Below are 12,612 nucleotides of genomic sequence, written 5' to 3' on the forward strand. Positions count from 1 at the left end.
AACGGGTTTGCTTAGAGGGCGATCAATCCATAGAATTCTTTACAGAGTGGTTGAATCGTTAAGTGTATGTAGGTCCATGGAATTATTGTACAACGTGTCATCTGACCCATTAAGTAAGTAAACACTTTCCATGCCTGTAGGGAGCATGCAGAAGCAGCTACCAGAGGCAATGGGAGCTCAGACATATCCACTCCAGTCACCCTGAAGGTGTTGGAAATGGTGACTTCAAATTATACAATCATACAGTGCAGTCCGCATTATTATGGAAGTGGTAAGAATGAGAACTTTGGCGGTCAGCCAAATTTCCCCAAAGTCTTTTCGTGTGCTGACCTGCTGACAGTACTGAATGCTTTATTAAGATCTACAAAAGGAAAGAGGTATATTCTCCTCCTAACACTTTACATGGGGTCAGTTAGTTCACTTGACCAGAGAGCTGGTTTGCAATGGAGAAAGTGAGGTCTGCAGATGGTCGAGATAAGAGTCTAAACGTGTGGCGCTGCAAAAATACAGCAGGTCAGGCAGCATCCGAGAAGCAGGAGAGTCGATGTTTCGAGCATAAGTTGTTCATCAGGAATGATGAAGAGTTTATGCTTGAAACATCGACTCTCCTGCTTCTTGGATGCTGCCTGACCTGCTTGTGCTTTTCCAGCACCACACTTTTAGACAGATAGCTGGTCTGCAATGCAGAGTGATGCCAACAATGTAGGTTCAATTTCTATACCAGTTGAGGCCACTCTGAAAGCTCCACCTTTTCAATCTCACCCCTCATGTAAGGTGTGGTGAGCCTCAGATTAAACGGTCTGCCAGTTACCTGTCCCGCACTCTCTAACTTGCATGCAGCTGATGGTCCTCTTTGGCTATGGCAATTTTCACTTTCATGGAAAAAAATCATGTTCACGATATATCGGCCAGCATAGAGTCCATATTTTAATTCCGGATAGTGGGTCTGGTAGTAAATTAAGTATTTTAACTGTGACATTAGCAATTGCCTTCTCACTGATACTAAGGTGGGAATTGCGGTCTCATTGTTGCGTCTCTGCTGTCACCTTTTTGTGTAACATGACCATTGTTGCACCATGCAAAATGTCAAACAGTTCATATCTTGAAGGAGATCATGAAAGCATGACAGTAGTCGGGACTTTCTATGCTTGAGTAGCTCACCTGGAATTTCATTGTTTAGTGTTTTATTGCTATTCTATGTTCTACCTCTAGCTTGACCATGTTGGAAAGCTGCAGGAGAGTGTCAAACGCAGACAAGGGAATGAAAATGTGTTGCTGGAAAAGCGCAGCAGGTCAGGCAGCATCCAAGGAGCAGGAGAATCGACATTTTGGGCATGAGTCCTTCTTCAGGAATTTTTTCCTGAAGAAGGGCTCATGCCCGAAACGTTGATTCTCCTGCTCCTTGGATGCTGCCTGACCTGCTGCGTTTTTCCAGCAACACATTTTCAGCTCTGATCTCCAGCATCTGCAGTCCTCACTTTCTCCTAGCAGACTAGGGAATGTCAGTTTCATTGGAGGAAAGTTCTGTTCAACCCAGAAGCACTTTCATTGAATTTTTGACCATCTGTTGATTTTAAGATAAGCAATTTTGCTGATGGATTTAATGCCATCATAAACAACACAGATTTACATTGTCACAGTTAAAATTTCCAGAAAAGCAGAATGCTACACGTTGAAAATTTGAAATAACAGCAATTGCTGGGGAAATAATATTCAGCAGACTCGGCAGAATCTGTGGATTAAAAATAAAAGTAATATTTCATGTCTGATAGTTTTATTCCACCATTTTGTTTTTTATTTAAATTTCTTAAAATAGGTTTATCCAATATCTATTTGCAAAGTATATGCTTGTTTTTGGCATGCCTATCTTGCTTATAGGTGCCACCTGAGCAGAGGAGGAGGTCTCAAAACAATTGCAGTTTACATTTTTTAGAAATGTTACTGCTGCTATTTCATGAATGATTAAACTTTTAGCAAATTCCAAGCTTCATTAATATCAACAGTGGCATTTCATGATAAGGGGATAGCAATCAAATGCCAATGGGAAGTGCTAGCATCTGGCATCATCTTTTGTACTCTACCACAGGCCAATGTGCTGCAGTAAAAGAGCAGGCAATTCATGTCTGCTGGTGATAATCCATTCAAGATTACGCCAACAGATAAACCGGAGTTCTGTTCTGAAGGAGGGTTACTGGACATAAAAAGTTAACTCTGCTTTCTCTCCACAGATACTGCCAAACCTGTTGAATTTTTCCCAGCAATTTTTGATCTTGCTTCTGATTTCCAGGAACTGCAATTCTTTGGTTTTTTTTGTTCAGAAAATGTTGTCGTACTTTTGGACACAAGTTCTGAAACATATAAAATTTTGTGCAGAGAAGATGCTTCCACTAATGGGGGAAATCCTGAACTCAGTGGCATAGTTACTGAATAAGAGATGCTCACTGAACATTGAGATGCAAATGAATTTCTTCTCCCAGAAGGTAATGCATGTCTGGAACTCCTCACCCCAGAGATGTGAAGACTAGATCACCATTGAGAATGGAGGTGGATTTTTGAAAGATCAGGGAGCTGAGGGCTGAGGAGCTGACAGAAGAGGAATTGAGGCCAAGGGACAATCAAGTGATCTTATCGAATGGTGGGGCTTGAGGGGCTGAATGACCTACTTGTTCTCCTGCTTCATACATTCTTATTTCCTTTATTTTTGCAGCAGACTTTCTTTTTTCAAAAAAAAAGACTGAGTAGACAGATGTTGTTTTCCTTGCTATTTATTGAATAATACACTTTGCAGTAAACATCCTGCTACAAGTCCTCTCATAAGACCAGCCCTACCTTTAATTTACTAAATGGCACAGCAGTGCCAATGTTTTCAGCAATCAGATTTTTACACCGACTGCCAGTGTCTAAGGTGCAGATCATTATGGTCCAGTTAAGGTCTATAATTATGTTCTCAGAATCAAAACTCAAAATACTTGCAAATAGATTTATTATGCATTATGAACTGCTGTAATTCTTCTTAGAGACAGATATGTACCAGAAATAATTAAAAATTAAAACCACTCGCAGTTTGAATGGTATTACATTTTAATAACGCATTTATCAAGTGGTGTTAATTTTTTTACCTGATCATCAGATGCTGAATTCCCATTGATACCTGAAGTTGGACTCTTTTCATCGCGAGGGAGATTATCCTCTGATACATCAGTGCTATAGCCACTGCCAGTTGGAGAACCAGTAGAATCACCTGATTTTAGCATTCCATTCCTTTCAACTGTATTTGATTTACCCAGAACACCCAAAACATCGTACAGAATAGCTCCTGACTGTCTTCCTCCTAAGAATCCAAACAGAGTAACAACAGTTGACAGATCATACATTCCAACTAGTTTGCAGATGTTACTTAAGTATTATATTATTTAATGAAGAGGTGTTTTTGTAGGTGACTTCCCCATTTCTAATGTATTTCCATCCTTTTTTTGTGACAGCTCCTTGATCATCCCTCAAAAACGCAAAGCAATGGCTAGCAGTGAAGAAGACCTTTCTCAGCTTGCAGCCCCCACGAAAAACAAAATTCATCATAACTCAGTGCCTGATGAGGAGCACAAACCTATAATAGCCTATATATATATATATATATATATATGATTCGGTTGCTGAACTTTTGGCTAGCTATAAATGGAAAGAAAGATTATCTAAACAGGATCACCTTCAGCCGTTCTGACATAAGGAACACCTGAATTTTAATTCTTGCAAAATTAAAATGCAAGAAAAAACCCAACCTGACCCATGATGATTTTGATATCAGCACAAAATGATATTGTACAGCTTTACGCAGACCACTGGCCATCAGAATACCAAAGTTTCAAAAAGTGAGGCCTTTTTTAACTTGTTATTAACTTGTTTTTAACTTAGTGCACCTTTAACAGGTGCACTAAGAATAAAAAGATAACTAGGGAAAGTGTAAGGCCCATTAAGGACCATCGTGCCTTGAGCAGGAGGATGTAGCTAGGGTTCTAAATGAGTCACTCAGAAGGTGAGTGATAACAGGGGAAAGAGGCTGCTAGGCCAAAGTTGGGGAAAGATAGAGACAAGACTGGGAAGTCAAGCTATGATGGGTGGAGAAAGGCTATGATGAGTGAAGAGGAGCTACAGGGAGAGTTGGGGTGGGGGGGTGGGAGACGGTTCCAAAGGGGAAAAGGCCTGAGAAAGGAGGAAGAGGAGCTGCAAAGTAGGTAAAGAGGGAACAAAGAGGAGGAGCAGTTTTAAGCATTTCAACAAAGGATTAGCAAATGATATTGTAATAACATTATGCCATAATTTAAGACTCAACAGTTTTATTTCATGAAGGTTTATATTATGTGTTACCATATCTATAAGTTTATAGTGATGGATTTTTGTGTATAGAAGTGAGCCCGTTATTAAGAAAGTACTTCTCCCTATTGTCTTGTGCCAATTTAATTAGTAGGAGAAAGTGAGGACTGCAGATGCTGGAGATCAGAGCTGAAAATGCGCAGCAGGTCAGGCAGCATCCAAGGAGCAGGAGAATCGACGTTTTGGGCATGAGCCTGAAGAAGGGCTCATGCCTGAAACGTCGATTCTCCTGCTCCTTGCATGCTGCCTGACCTGCTGTGCTTTTCCAGCAACACATTTTCAGCAATTTAATTAGTATGATGGCTAGGAATTTAATGATTTCATTCTATTTTGTAACTAAGACAAATGATATAGCAATATCTATTAAGCTTTTTGGTGAGTTTTTAAATTTTGATTCTGTGTTAGTCTAAATATTCCATGTGTCAATACAAACACTGAAGATAATGTTACTACTTGACTACATCATCGCTCAGGGAGTTAGTGAGAATTAAAAAGGAGCGTCTGAAAACAAAAATGTTGTCCTAAAAATCAAAAAGTAGACCAAGAAAATCTCAAGAAGAGACCTTGAAAGTAAAGAAAATGTGGACTCCTGGTACAGCAACATTTTGGATTCCTTCAGTTTTCTTTTCTGATCATGTACTCTTCATGAATGTAAGCACTGCTGGCAAAGCCAGCATTCATTGCCCACCCCAATCGACATTGAGATGATGAGGATCCCACTTCTTGATTTACTGAAGTCCATTTAGTGCAGGTAAAGCTTTAGTGCTGGAAGTGGGGAGTTCCAGGAATTTCAGTCATCAGCAGTGAAGGTATGGCAACACAGTTCCAAGGAGGCGACATGGCTTAGAAAGGAAATTGTAGCTGGTGTTGTTCACATGTGGATACTAGAGGTTGAAGGCTAGGGAGGTGGAGTCAAAAAAGTCTTCGTGAATTGCATTGATACGCACTGCTAATTTTGAGGTGGTTGTGGAGGGATGAATTACTTTACTCACACCATTGGACTGTTTTGATCAGTTGCATAGACTCGTTATTCAGCCTGCTGACACTCCACTCACAATTACTTGGAATTATCTTATCATTATCTTTCTTCATGTAAATTCTGTGCCTGTGTGTTTCCCTCCACTTTATATGATAAAGAAACAGTGCTCCAAAAGATTGGGATTTCAAGTAAACCTCTTGGACTATATCCTGGTGTCATGTGACAGAAGACTTTGCCCCCACCCCAGTCCAACACCAGCATCGCCACATCACAGCTACCATTCAACCAGATCATGTCAGATATTTTTTGTGGACTCAGTTCCATTTAACTACGCAGGAGGAAGTGAGGGCTGCAGATGCTGGAAATCAGAGTCGAGAGTGTGGTGCTGAAAAAGCACAGCATGCAGGCAGCATCCGAGAAGCAGAAGAATCGATGTTTCGGGCAAGAGCCCTTCATCAAGAATTTCTGATCTTGAATTCAGTATCACACTCTTGACTTCACTTTACCACCCACTCACCATAACCCTTAATTCCTTCACTTTTCATATATCTTTGCCTCAAAGTCATTCAATGAGATAGTCTCAACTGCTTCACAGGGCAGGGAATTCCATAGATTCACAACCCTTTGGGTGAAAAAGTTCTTTCTCAACTCAGTCCTAAATCTGCTCTCCCTTATTTTGAGACTACCTCTCCTAGTTAGTTTCATCCACCAATAGAAGCAACTCCCTGCTATGTTATTTATTACCTTCATAATTTTATATGTTTGTATAAGATTTCCCCCTTCATTCTTCTAAATTGCAATTATTTTAGTGCCAGTTTACTCAAATCTCTCCTCGTGAGGCAACTTTCTCAATTCTGGAATCAAACTAGTGAACGTCCTTTGCACCCCCACCAGTGCCAATATATCCTTCTCAATTAAGAAGACTAAACTACAATTTTACCCAGAAACAATGAAGGGATGACATCAATATGTCTAGAAGTCAGGATGGTAAGTGGCTTGGAGCAGAACTTGTACATGATCATTGCTCCCATGTACGTGCTGCTGATAGTGGACGGAGGTTTGGAAGGTGTTGTCTAAGAAGCACTGGTGAACGTTTGCAGTGCAATGTGCTGTTACTGTGTACCAGCAGCAGAGGGAGTAAATGTTTGGTATGAGATAATAATCAAGTGGATTGCTTTGCCCTCGACAGTACTCAAGCTTTTTGAGTTGTTCGAGCTACAGTCATCCAGACAAGTGAGGTGTATTCCATCACACTCCTGACTTGTGGACAGACTTCAGGAAGTCAGGAGGTGGTTTTCCCATTGCATTCCTGGCTTCTGACCTGTCTTTGGAGGCACAGCAGTTATGTTTCTGGTCAATGGTAATTCCCAGGATGTTGAAAATGAGGGATTCAGTAATGGCAATGCTACTGAATGTCAAGGCATGATGAGTAGAATCTTTCTTCTTAGAGATGGTCACTGCATTGCACTTGTGTGGCACAAATGTTACTTGCAACTTGTCAGCCAAGCATCGATATTGTCCAGGACTTGTTGCACATGAACATGGACTTCTTCAGTATCGGAGGTATAAAAATTGCTGCTGAACATAAGGCAACCATCAATGAACTGACCTAATGATAGAGGGAAGATCACTGAGAAGCAGCTGAAGATGGTTAAGCCAATGACACTACACTGAGGAACCCAGTGTTCTAGAGTTGAAATGACTGAATCCAACAACCACAAACACCTTCCTTTCTGCTAGTTATGATTCCAACCCTAGCAGAGTGCTTTCCCCAATTCCTATCGACTCCTGTTTTGCTAGGGTTCCATGATGCCACACTCCATCAAATATGGCCTTGCTATCATTTATGCTCACTTCCCCTTTGGAATTTAGTTTTTGACCATGTTTGAGTCTGTAATGAGGACAGGAGCTCATGGACCTAGTGGAACCCAAACTGATCTTCAATTAGTTTATTATCAAGCAAGTGCAGCTTGATAGCATTGCCGATAACCTCTTGCATCACTTTACTGATTTCCAAGAATATAGTCATGGGGTGACAAATGGATTAGATCTGTTCTGTTTGGCTATACAGGACATACTGCAAGTTTCCATACTGCCAATGTAGTAGCTGTACTGGAACAGCTCAGCTCGGTGGAGTTCTAGAGCACTAATCTCCAATGCTATCACTGGAACACTGTCATAGCCCATAGACTTTGCCATATCCAGTGCCTTCAGCCATTTCTTGATATTACCTGCGGTGAACTGAATTGGTTGAAGACTTGCAACTATGACGGGAGGACCTGCAGAGCAGTCCAAGATGGATCATTCACTTGGCACTTCTGGCTAAAAATGGAGACAAATTCTTCAAACTCATCTTTTTCAGTGATGTGCTGGGTTCTCCATCATTGAGTTGGTGATACTTGTAGAGCCTCCTCCTCTAGTCAGATGCTTAACTGTCCACCACCCATCACAACTGGATGTGGCAGGACTGCAGAACCTGATCAGCTGGTTGTGGAATCACTTAGTTCTGAGTGAATGGCAGCCAGTTGCTCATTAGACAAAAAGAGATACGAAAACAAGTTTTAAGGAGTACCGAGTTTGCAAAGGGTTATAAAACAGATTAAGTGAATTGACAAGTAATTAGCAGATAGAGTATAATATGGGGAAATGTGAGATTATCCATTTTGAAAGGAATAGAATAATATATAAATGGAGACAGAGTACAGGGGTATCTGGATGTCCTTGCTCATGAATCACAAAAGCTCAATATGCAGATATAACAAGTAATTCGACAAGGAAATGGAATGTTGGCCTTTCCTGCACAATGGATGTTGTATAAAAGTATGGAAGTCTTGCTATTATTTACTTTTGCAGCATGAAGCACTGGTGAGATCACACCTAGAATGCTGCATATAGATTTAATCTCCTTATTTAAGGAGTAACTACTTGCACTGGAGGTTGCTTCTTGGAATGAAGCAGTCCTCTTGGAAGGCAAGTTTGAGCAGTCCTTTATCTATTGGAGTTTAGAACAACTCCAGTAAGAGGTGACTTGAATGAAACCTGGGATTCTGAGGGATCTAGACAGGATTAACTTAAGACAGTGTTTTCCCTCACTGGGCTATATAGTACGAGGGGACACTATTCAAAATACAAAGTCTTCCAATTAAAATGGAGATATGATGGAATACCTTCACTCTGATGATTATTAATCTTCATGATTTTTTTTAAATCCGGGAGTGGGATGGGTGAAACAAAACATTCAAAATGGTCTATTCCTGGTCTTATTTCGTATGCTGTACAATAATCTCATTTATAGCAACTGTTATAGCGTAATGTGGCCACATGCATAGACTACCACATTTGTTGTGAACTATACAGAAAAGATAGATAAAATTCTACCTTTTACAGTCAAATTTTCAATGCCACACTCAAACATGATCCATCCCCACTTTTCCATATTCTGTGACGTTTTAGTCGTGTCTGCAGTTTTAAGTGGCTCAGCTTCATCCACGAAAGTAAAATCTTCCAGTTCCTCCAAAGTGAAAAGAACTTTTGACTTCTCAAAAGGGATTGCAGTAATAGAACAAATTCCTAAATCTGAATAAAAGCATTAAATCAATATCAGGATTCTCATTCTTAAATATTATCAGAACAATTTTAATACACAGCAGACCATTTAGTTCTATAGATTTATGTTTTATATAGCATTTTTTTTTGAATGAACAAAACATAAATTTCAAACACCATTACTTCTGTGCAAAAGTTCTGTAAATAATATTATAATACTCTTCAGTAGATAAAGTCCTTGGAGATAAACCCACTCCATCAAGTCTAGTTCTTTGGGCATCTATGATTTAAATTGCTCCACTTCTGGCCATCGTAGCTTCATCGATTTAGGCCCAAAACTTTGGAATTCTCTCCCTGTACCTGGTGGCCTCTGCAAACTGTCTTCTTCCAGACACTTTTGAGCAGATACATTTAAGAAGGAAACAGGGTGAGTACAAGGCCATCGTGTTTCAGTAAAGACAAAAAGTGGGACCATCAAATCCTGTGAATCTTGGATATCAAGGGATATACAGGTTTGGATAAAGAGAAAAATGGAGGCTTTTGGTAGATACCTAGAGTTCAAAACAGCAGAATCCCTAGAGGAGGGCAGAATATGCAAGGGGAAACTTAAAACGGAAATCAGAAGAACAAAACAGGCCATGAAAGAATAATTGCAGACAAAATAAAAGAAAATCCTAAGTTATTTTACAAGTATATAAATGATAAAAGGATAACTAGGTAAAGCGTAGGCCCATTAAGGACCACAGTGCATTGAGGAATAGGACAAAGCTAGGTTTCTAAATGAATACTTTGTGTGGGTGCTCACTAGTGAGAGGAACGATGCGCATATAGAAATCTGGGAGAATAGAAATGTAGACAATGACGGGATTCTGAGTGGTTTGGCAGGCTTAGAAGTGGATAGCTCTCCAGGGCTGGATGAACTGTACTTCATTTGTGCAAATGAGGCGAGGCAAGACATAGCAGGGACATTAGCAACAATTTTCAACTCATCTCTGGCCACAGGGGAGCTGCAAAAGGACTGGAGGACAGCCAATGTGGTACTGTTATTTAAGTTGAAAGCAAGGGATAAACAAGGAAACAAAGAGTAGTGATAAACGGCTCCATTTCGGAATGGCAGGCAGTGACCAGTGGGGTACCGCAGGGATCAGTACTGGGACCGCAGCTTTTTACAATATATGTTAATGATATAGAAGATGGTATTAGTAATAACATTAGCAAATTTGCAGATGATACTAAGCTGGGTGGCAGGGTGAAATGTGAGGAAGATGTTAGGAGATTACAGGGTGACCTGGACAAGTTAGGTGAGTGGTCAGATGCATGGCAGATGCAGTTTAATGTGGATAAATGTATGGTTATCCACTTTGGTGGCAAGAACAGGAAGGCAGATTACTACCTAAATAGAATCAATTTAGGTAAAGGAGCAGTACAGAGAGATCTGGGTGTTCTTGTACACCAATCAATGAAGGTAAGCATGCAGGTACAGCAGGTAGTGAAGAAGGCTAATAGCATGCTGGACTTCATAACAAGAGGGATTGAGTATAGAAGCAAAGAGGTTCTTCTGCAGCTGTACAGGGCCCTGGTGAGACCACACCTGGAGTACTGTGTGCAGTTCTGGTCTCCAAATTTGAGGAAAGACATTCTGGCTATTGAGGGAGTGCAGCGTAGGTTCACGAGGTCAATTCCTGGAATGACGGGATTACCTTACACTGAAAGACTGGAGCGACTGGGCTTGTATACCCTTGAGTTTAGAAGACTGAGAGGGGATCTGATTGAGACATATAAGATTATTAAAGGATTGGACACTCTGGAGGCAGGAAATATGTTTCCGCTGATGGGTGAGTCCCGAACCAGAGGACACAGCTTAAAAATACGGGGTAAACCATTTAGGACAGAAATGAGGAGAAACGTCTTCATCCAGAGAGTGGTGGCTGTGTGGAATGCTCTGCCCCACAGGGCAGTGGAGGCCCAGTCTCTGCATTCATTTAAGAAAGAGTTGGATAGAGCTCTCAAGGATAGTGGAATCAAGGGATATGGAGATAAGGCAGGAACAGGATACTGATTAAGGATGATCAGCCATGATCATATTGAATGGTGGTGCAGGCTTGAAGGGCAGAATGGCCTACTCCTGCACCTATTGTCTAAACCAGGAAAATACAAGTCAGTCAGTTAAACACAGGTGGTGGGGAAACAATTATAGAATTATAGAGTCGCTACAATGTGAAAGCAGGCCATTCAACCCATGGAGTCGACAACAATCATCTGAAGAGCATCCTCCCCAAAAGTATCCCCTTTCCTATTCCTGTAACCATGCATTCCCCATCGCTAGTCCCCTTACCACAAATTCCTGGACACAATGGGCAGTTTAGCATGGCCAATCCACCTTACCTGCATACCTTTGGACTGTGGGACCATACAGAGGAAATCCACACAGACATGGTTCTTAGGAACAGACTTAATTTGTACTTGGCGAAAGTGAGGACTGCAGATGCTGGAAACCAGAGTTTAGATCAGAGTGGTCCTGGAAAAGCACAGTAGGTCAGGCAGCATCTTGGTGTTTCGGGTAAAAGCCCTTCATCAGGAACAGAGGCAAGAAGCACCCAGGTGGAGAGATAAAATCTTAATTTGTACTTGGAGAGGAGGGATTAATCTAGAACAGTCAGCATGGTTTCGGTAATGGGAAGATTTACAAGAAATGAGTAGAAAAATCTTTTCACTCAGAGGGGTGCATGAATCTGGAACTCACTGCCTCTCAGGACAGTAGAGCCAGAAATCTTCATTACATTTAAGAGGTATTTGAGATGGAGACTTGTGATGGCAAGGCATACGAAGCTATGGGCCAAGTAAAACTTGGTTAGAATAGTTAGATGGTTGTTTCTGAGTGGCATAAATTTGATGGATTAAATGGCCTTTTTCAGTGCTGTAGTCCTCTATGACTCTGACACTTTTTCAAACCTATCAATTTCAACCAAATTTTGGGTTTATGTCCAAATATTTTCTTCTTTGATCTGATGGCCAACTTTGTTTGATAATTATTCAGTGAAGTGCCTTGGGATAGTCAATCAAATCAAAGCTGCTACTTAAATGCAACAGTGTTACTGTAATGTTGAAATAACTAAGAAAAGGATTTTAAAAAAGTGAAAAGGCTAGACGATGCTTCAGCTTTGATCTCCAATGGTTTTGATTTTGAGCACACAGGTACGTTTAACCTTCTAAAAGCTGCTTCTAACTTGTGAATTCAAATGTGCGAAATTAAATCTCGTATTGTACAGTTTAAAAAAAACACTTCCTACTCCATCTATTGTTTGGTTCAGTAACTTCTTGGGACATAGGGATATACACAGTGTTAGGAAGGGAGTTCCAAGATTTCAACCCAGTAAAAAGAACATAAACTTAGAAGGGTTTGTGGCTTGGAGAGGAATTTACAGATGGTGTTCCCACGTTCTACTGCTCTTGTCCTTCTAGGTGGCAGAGATCACAAATTTGAAAGGTGCTGTTGGAATAGGTTTGAGTGTAACTGCAGTGCATCTTATAGCTAGTACAGACTGATACCAGAGAAAGGGAAAGTGGTTTATTTAATGTAGTTGTGTTTTCAGAAAGTATTTGATAGGATGCCATATAAAGATAGGAGCTCACGGAATTCTGAACAATGTATTAACATGAATTGAGGATTGGTTAACACACTGAAGGCAGTGTCAGGACAAATGTGTCTTTTTCAAGAT

General features: G+C 40.6%; 1 protein-coding gene across 12 annotated transcripts in view; it reads right to left on the bottom strand.

Moving 5' to 3' along the window:
• Positions 1-12,612, bottom strand: part of bltp1 (bridge-like lipid transfer protein family member 1) — a 434,366-nt gene that overhangs the window by 178,085 nt on the left and 243,669 nt on the right. For all 12 annotated transcript variants that reach the window (XM_087980106.1, XM_043674037.2, XM_087980105.1 and 9 more), the window contains 2 exons: positions 8,726-8,923; positions 3,120-3,331 (listed from right to left, as the gene is read on the bottom strand). In XM_087980106.1, the coding sequence (XP_087836232.1) occupies positions 3,120-3,331; positions 8,726-8,923 (410 nt within the window). The remainder of the gene's footprint in view (positions 1-3,119; positions 3,332-8,725; positions 8,924-12,612) is intronic.

This window comes from Chiloscyllium plagiosum, unplaced genomic scaffold (genome assembly GCF_037043375.1).
Source record: "Chiloscyllium plagiosum isolate Xiang-an unplaced genomic scaffold, Cpla_swu_hap1 HiC_scaffold_36, whole genome shotgun sequence".
Lineage (NCBI taxonomy): Eukaryota > Metazoa > Chordata > Chondrichthyes > Orectolobiformes > Hemiscylliidae > Chiloscyllium > Chiloscyllium plagiosum.